Source organism: Quercus lobata, chromosome 2, assembly GCF_001633185.2.
Source record: "Quercus lobata isolate SW786 chromosome 2, ValleyOak3.0 Primary Assembly, whole genome shotgun sequence".
NCBI lineage: Eukaryota > Viridiplantae > Streptophyta > Magnoliopsida > Fagales > Fagaceae > Quercus > Quercus lobata.
In genome coordinates, this window is record NC_044905.1 from 62,359,312 (window position 1) to 62,367,500 (window position 8,189).

The window sequence follows — 8,189 nt, forward strand, 5'->3', positions numbered from 1 at the left end:
CCAAGTATACGCATCATAAAGAAAACCAAAAATATAAATTGGCACATAATATGAAAAAATAAGCCTAAATAAATTACAATACTACATAAGTAAAGCCGTATACATAAAATCTAAACAAAATATTTAAGACGAAAGTAATATTTTGAAAATTAACATACCTCTCAGAAAGAAAAACAAAAATATTGTGAGAAAATTATGGAAGTTTAATTTTTAAGTCCAATGGAAATGAGGATTTATATTGGACAAATGTGGAGGCAAATAATATTTGCCCAATTCATTGAATTTGACTATTGCAATTCTGCATTAAAGTTAGTCATATGCAGAAAATTAGAAAGTTTTTTTGATTCCTACAATTCCCATGATCCATCAATATCAATTCAAAGCATGTAAAGTTATAAATGTATACAAATTCTTTGAATTTTATTTCTATCTTTCTCGTGACTTTTTAAATCCATTCGTATCAATACTATGTAAAGTTATAAATGTATACAAATTCTTTGAATTTTATTAATACATTGAAATAAATGCATTTGTCATTACTTAATAGTTTAACATAAATGCTAAATTTAGATGAGGTAGAAGCCTAAATGAGAAGGATGTCATACAATGTATCACTTGGCAGAACCTTATACTTCCTACATGAGGTCTCTACTTTTATATATATATTGAATTGATATGGAGACAAATAATATTTGCCAAATTCATTGAATTCGACTCTTGCAATTCTGTATTGAAGTTAGTCTTATGCAGAAAATTGAAAAATTTTTTTGATTCCTACCTTTCCCATGACTTTTTAGATCCATTCATATCAATTCAAAACATGTAAAGTTATAAATGTATACAAATTTTTTGAATTTTATTCCTACATTTCCCATGACTTTTTAAATCTATCACCCTTCCCTTGCAAGTCGGTTTTCAAGGGTGAGTTCTACCCATAGGTTCTTAACATTTGGTATTAGAGCCAACTACCACGTTGAGTAATTGGACGTAGCTTATTGAGTATGAGATCAAATGAGTTACGGCTTTGTGGGATCTCGAAGGGGGCGACTAGAACTTTTAATTTATTGAATGTGTCAATGAAGTGAATACACATTAATTATCTATAAGTATGCACTAATTATATATATAAGAATTTTATATGGTTTTTTTTTTATTTAAAATATATAAGAAAGAAAAACATCACGTGAGAGACCATACGATTCTGTCATGTGGCACTTTATAAGAGTAATTTTTCATTTAGCTTTACACCTCAACTACTTTACATATTTGGATTATAATAAAATTTTATTAATGGAATATCACTATTTTCACTGAGTGTTTAACTTACCACTATCATACTTCAATAATATAAACGTGACATCATAAATTTTAGATGATATTTCCATAAGCCAACTAAACATTCACTTTTTTCTCAAAAAAAAAACAAAAAATTTACATGAAATTACAATGCATTTGCCATTGCTTAATAGTTTGACATAAATGCTAAATTTAGATGAGGTGGAAACCTAAATGAGAATGATGTCATACAATGTGCCACTTGACAGAACCTCATGCTTCCCATATGAGGCCTTTGCTTTTACATATATATATATATATATATATATATTGAATTGATGTGGAGACAAATAATATTTGCCAAATTCATTGAATTTGACTCTTGTAATTTAGCATTAAAGTTATTCTTATGCAAAAAATTGAAAAGTTTTTTTGATTCCTACATTTCCCATGACTTTTTAGATCCATCCGTATCAATTCAAAGCAAGTAAAGTTATAAATGTATACAAATTTTTTGAATTTATTAATACATTGAAATAAATGCATTTGCCATTACTTAATAGTTTGACATAAATGTTAAATTTAGATGAGGTGGAAGCCTAAATGAGAAAGATGACATACAATGTGCCACTTGACAGAACCTTATATTTTCTCACATGAGCTCTCTACTTTTATATATATATATATATATATATATTGATTGATTGATTGATTAATTGCATATAGTGCAAAATTCTAAGTATATATATATATATATATATATATATATTGATTGATTGATTGATTGATTGCGTGCAAAATTCTAAGTATTGCACTTGATCTCAATATGTTACAATAAAGTATTTTGTATTTACGAAATTATAATCATACATTTTTAACGTGAAGCTGTCTTTGTAGTTTGGTTGGAATCGTCGTCATTATGCAAATAAAAGATATAATTATAATGGTGATTGAACAAGTACTAAAGTGACCAATTGACCATCGATTTGACATGATCCTCTTACAGGATGTAGTCACAGTTATAAACCTAATTTTCCCCCCCCTTTGTCTGAGTAAGGTGAATTCTATTGCCAAATAAAAGAAGAAAGAAAACAGAGGTGGGGGAGAGAGAGAGAGAGGAGGCAAAGATGGTCTACCAATCTTTTGCTGAATACAAATGGAAGTCCAATAAAAGGCTAATCATATGAGGCCAGTCAGAACCATAAATATTATTTACCTTTTCAACTAATGTTCTGATTCCTTGTGAATTACATTAGGTAAACATAATGTTAGAACTTAGTAGAATTGATTCATTCTAGATTCAACTCCTAGAATTTCAATTAGAACTAGACTTAAACAGTTTCAATGACTTGGATTTGGTCAACCAATTTCTCCTGATCAATCAAACTGCAGTTTACTACTTAGCTCTATATTAATTTATGTCTTCTTCTCCTTTAATTTTTTTCCAACATTAGGATGTCTCCAATTGGTCACTAAATAATTATTCATAGTCCTCTTCCTTTCCCTCTCACCCACACAAGACTTGAATTCAAATAAATAGATAGATTCATGGAATCATATTGATCTCTCTTTCCATGACATAATTGTAGCCTCTCCGGCCCCTCTAACGGATTAGGGTGAACCAATAATAAAATTAGGCTTTTTAGCCCCAAAAAGGAAAAAGAAAAAAAAAAAACAATATATCTAGAATACAAAAGTTCTCGCAACTTCTATTCCAAATGTAATGGATTATAATTTAATATATTCCTATATACAATAAATTTTACTAAGGTAACAAATTGTTAATTGCGGTGGTCTTGGTGGATAATAAAATAGTAGTGCGAATATAAGAATTAATAATTGGTACTCACTCAAACAGTTGTGAAATTGGTTGTATTTGTAATCTTGGTCGCTATAATTGGTGCATGATAATGATCAAGGAGAAAAAAAGCCAAAACCATTGTTATTGGGTAAATTCTGCGCAAACTACTCCTGAGAGTTTGACCCCTATAGAGATTGACAGTCAAAAACGCCGTCTCTAAAGTCTCAATAGTTTTCCACGGAGAAAAAATAATTGACTAACACTGGAATTCCCATATGATAGGGTGGCCAACTCAACTGACAACTATCTTGGCAGAGTACTCTAACCCATAGATTACAGACATATGAAACCAAAAAAGAGGTATTACATAAACCAGTGAAAGCTACGTGCGTGGGGTTGGTAAGAAATATTGAAAAGTTATAATTTGACGTTGGACCATCTTTGAATACATCTATGGATCTATGTTGGATCCCTTCTCTCTCTTAAGGGTTGCTTTCATAGTCTCCTTAAAAGATTACAGTCAATAAGGGCGACATGAATATATATGAATTGAATCGTACAAGAAAGATAATAATATATCAAGAATGGCTCACATAAAAGAACAAAATTAAGACAAAGAAAATAAAAGAAACAAATCTGGTTAAGATGGGATTGATCCTAAGTTGTGTGGTACTAAACAATACTAGTATAATAATACTATACTCCAATATGATAGTAATTGGTAAACCAAAAAGTGTCAAATATTTATTTATACATTAATTGCTTCTAGTTCCATATGGGTGGCTATCAAAAATGTGCTAATAAGGCACTGATTGTGAAATTCAATACAATAAGTGATCTCAAAATTGGAGGCGGTGATGAAGAGGCGTAGTAATTATCTGAAATAAAGAAAAGTAACAATTGACAATGATAGGGAGCCGCCATAGGATTAAAATTAATTTTTGACCAAATTCAATGTCTCACACACGTGGCAAAAAGAGGGATTGGTTCAATTGTCATGGTGCCAGGTCAGCAACAACCCTTCTCACGGCTTCCTGGAAGGCAGACTCGTCCCATTCGGGCCCCTTCAACAACAAAAGATTCACTGATTAAAAATTCACCCCTAAAAAGAAAAGCTACCTTTTTCATTTGGTATATGCAACATGTATCTTATAGCTTGTACGTTTCATTTCATAATGGTGTAGGATCTACATGTTTCAGTGCTGAGATAATTATTGTTTCTAAACACACCATCATTTTCACAATTGTTGAATTCTAATATTCTAATTGGTATACGATAAAAGTAGTGAGTGATGAATCAATTTGAGTGTGATTTGTACTATAATTATAACATCTACTTTTAACATTTGACATTTTTAAGAGATGATTTTATGCAAGAATACAAAAGATTCTAAGGTTCAATATTCAACTCTAAAAAGAGAAGCTAACTTTTTGGTACATGCGATATGATTATTATAGCATGTAGGTTTCATTTCATAACCGTGTAAGATCTACATGTTTCAACACGGATATATGTGATGATTATCATTTCTAAACATGCTTTTATTTTCACAATTATTGAATTCTCATATTATATTTGGTATAAGATAAAAGTAATGCTAGTTATGAATCAATCTGAATGTGATTTGTACTATAATTATAGCATCTACTTCAACATTTGACATTTCTAATAGATGAAATTTATGCAAGAGTAATTAAACCTTAACAAAATATCCAATTTTTTAATCAAAAGTTAAAGCATCCTACTTTCCTCTAAATAATGATTACTTATTATTATTATTATTCAAAAGAGTTTAACAACCCACTAATTTGTTTTTCATTGTTCAATCTTAAAAAAATGCATCTAAATTTCCATACCTCAATTCTTAATCTCAAAATAATTTGATTCATGGAGCTTGACTCTATTATCCGGGTATTGGTCTCCATGGACTGCAAGCTTACATTCTTAACCTGCTTCAAGAATTCCAAAATGCGAATCAGAATATCCACCATTGGACATTCACCTCTTATAATCACTTGCAAATCAACAATGCGCTCCTCCGATGAGGTTGATTCCGAGACTTGTGAAGTCCGAACAATGAGCCTTTCATTTGAGGAACTAGTTTCCTCTTCCTTTGCTTCTTTGGCAGGTAGACGATGCGCCTCCAAGAGCTGGTTTTTTCTATTAAGCTCTTCAACTTGAGCTTTCAAAGAACTCAAATACTCCCTTGTTGTAGCAAGCAGCGATGCCTTGTCTTTCTATTAAATCCAAAACATATTTGTCAAGGTTGGAGTTGGTATTATATATTGGTAGGCAATGGCTCATAAATATATATATGTATGTATACGATTATACGTGAATGCCAATGTGTACTTTTTTTTTAAGGGATACGAATCCAATTGAAAGAACTGAGTAATGCACTGAACAATAAGAGTCTTGACCAGTGATGCAAATCTACTTGTTGCTAAAAACAAAAGGAGAACAAAATTTAATGCATTGCCAAATAGAAATGTGTTTTCAATTCAAAGTGATTGTTACCTTAGTTCCTGGAGGAAGCAATGATCTCAATGCTTGAAAGCTTTCATTGAGTTTCTCACGCCTTTTGCGCTCTGAGATCATATGGTGCAATTGAGTGGTTGTGGGGCGACTTGCTTGGATACGTGCACTAACTCTCATATAATTTAAGCTTTTAAAGAATGCAAATGATCTCTTCATCATGCTTTGCTGGCCTAAATTGGCTCTCACTTGGGTCGTTCTTGGTCCTAAAGGCGAGGCATATCTCTTGAATGCACTAAATTTGGAAACTACCTGGTGACTATAAGGTAAATTTGTGTGGGGTTGTTGTGATGAAGAAGAAGAAGAAGGTGAAGTTAGAACATTGAAGATGGCTCTAGTAATTGCAGCAGCTTCGGTTTCGGGGTTTGGGAGCTGAATGTTTTGGAGTCTAGCATACTCTTGCATGGCTGCTTGGTGTGGACTAGGTGTTGGAATTTGTTGCAATGTAGGATTAACAACCTCTCTAAGGGTTTCTGGAAGATGGGTTGTGTTTGGAATGTTGAATAGAAGGGATGAGTACTCGGGGCTATCCATGGATAATGATGAAGATGATGAAGGTGGGTTTGGATCTGGTAGCCTAAGTGGGGAAAATTGCCTTGAGAAATCTTCAGGAAACCAACTTCTCAATTCCTTTTCAATGTCAATCTACAAAAAAATTCAATTGAATTAAGAAATGAAATTTTAATTAAACAAAAGAACAACGTTATGGAAAATGTGATAATGGGGTTTCTTACCTCAGCAGGCACGTTGGAGAAACCTATCTCAATCTCTCCACTCTTGCATCCCATAAAAATTGCAGTCTGCACTCAACAAACAAATAGAAGCTTTATCATCTTTTACTATTTTATGCTCCATAAAATAGAAAGCTTAAGAAACACCTAATATCACATTTTGTTTCAGCTGTACAAACCTTAATCCCTGCTACCTGTGACAAAAAAAAAAAAAAGGCATAGAAATAAATCAATATAGCTAACATCGTGAAGAAAAATGAATTCGTTGTCTGATCAGTCAACAAATTACAAGCTCTCTCCCTCTCCGTATAACTAGCTCCTCTTATTGACATCAATTAATTACCTGATAGAATTGTCTCTGTACTACTTTTGATGCGAATCTTTGAAGGTGCACTTCTTGCAACTCTAAGTAAGGTCGACTATTCTTGAAAGCGAGTCCTGGAACACATCTGACATACAAAATCAACAAACAAACCTTAACCCCAAAATCTTATTACATATATACACAAAAGTTCATTTAAAGCGATTGCATATAAGGAATCATGTTTTGATATATTCAGCATCTTAACTAGTATATATGTCGCCTTCTTACTCATTTTCGACCGTGAAAACTGATTGCCGGTACTCCTCAAAAAGCCTCCGAGCTTGAGTCCCAGAAGAAGAGCTAGGTTGGTTGTTTTCTTCATAAAAGAATCCATCCATATATCTTAAGAAGCTGTTTAAAAAAAAAAAAAAAAACACATATATAATCCTTGATATGTAAATCAATATATACATATAGAGAAAAGAGAGAGAGTTAAATAATACCTAGATGATTGGGGCCAATTTGACCATAGGCAAATGTAAGTGTATGGAATAGATTGCATTATCAACTGAAAGAAGTTGGCACGGCTGCTTTCATCGAATAAGAAGGCCGTGTCCATGACCTTGAGGTACAGTACTTGTCTTGTGGTGGCTAAGAGTACAGATATTTCTGCACGACATGGCTTTGTATTTCTTCTTTGCAACCCTTTTTATGTAGGAGTTTGATTGTTTCGTCCCCGCCGAACCTTCTGTGATCTGAGTCTGAATGCGTCATTTGAAAAATATACATGTGTTTGTAGGGCAAGTAAGGAAAAATCTTGACATATCTAAGTGAGAAAAAGGGGAAGAAGGGTATACTAGAAGAAGATGAAGAAGACTAATCTAAGGTCATTTTATGATCTTTGTTAGTTAGGTATTTGTGTTGGGGAACATGACTAGCTATTTAATAGTATAAGAAACAAGCTGGCTCTGTCACACAGAGAGAGAGAGAGAGAGAGAGAGAGAGTTGAAAAGTTGTGCGTGGTGGTGGGGAAAGAAAGCCCTACCAATGCTTTGAGAGGGTGAGTGAAAACAAAAGGGAAAAGACCCCACTATGGTATTTGTATACTACTACTAAGAGAGAGAGAGATAGAATTGTCTCTGGCTAGAGAGCTTGAAAAGTAGTAGTGAGAGAGAGAAAATTTTTTAGGGCCTTTTGGCTAACATCACTGGTAGAGAGAGAGAGAGAGCAGCAGCCAGGTAAGGGAAAGTGAGAAAAGTAGTGGTCAAAGTCCACCCTCGCGAGGGTTTGAAATGAGTCAAGGGCGGAAGGCAGAGTGTCGTTTTCATTATTTCGTTTTCTTCCTGACTTTTCTGTTTTTCCTTTCTATTATTCTCTCTTCTTCTTTAGTTTCCAAACGTTATTTGGGCAAGACTAATATATATTACTACATTTTTTATTTTTCTATTAGAAATCAATCCTCTAACAAACTACTATAGTAATTCTTTTTATAGAACTAATATAGTAATATTAGTATTTATTACCAAGAAGATTAGTATTTAA

At 32.7% G+C, this 8,189-nt stretch overlaps 1 protein-coding gene across 2 annotated transcripts; it reads right to left on the bottom strand.

Moving 5' to 3' along the window:
- Positions 1 to 3,698: 3,698 nt before the first annotated feature.
- LOC115978133 (putative transcription factor bHLH041) lies at positions 3,699 to 7,672 on the bottom strand. 2 transcript variants are annotated; one of them, XM_031100156.1, is made up of 8 exons: positions 7,151 to 7,671; positions 6,936 to 7,058; positions 6,687 to 6,792; positions 6,523 to 6,537; positions 6,347 to 6,412; positions 5,595 to 6,257; positions 4,934 to 5,314; positions 3,699 to 4,140 (listed from the first exon to the last, which is right to left on the bottom strand). In XM_031100156.1, the coding sequence occupies exons 1-8, from the start codon at positions 7,264 to 7,266 to the stop codon at positions 4,072 to 4,074; spliced, it is 1,539 nt and encodes a 512-aa protein (XP_030956016.1). In that variant the 5' UTR covers positions 7,267 to 7,671; the 3' UTR covers positions 3,699 to 4,071. The 2 variants fall into 2 exon arrangements, with proteins under 2 accessions (XP_030956016.1, XP_030956017.1); XM_031100157.1 differs by lacking the exon at positions 6,523 to 6,537 and having other exon boundaries at positions 7,151 to 7,672.
- Between the last annotated feature and the right edge of the window lie 517 nt (positions 7,673 to 8,189).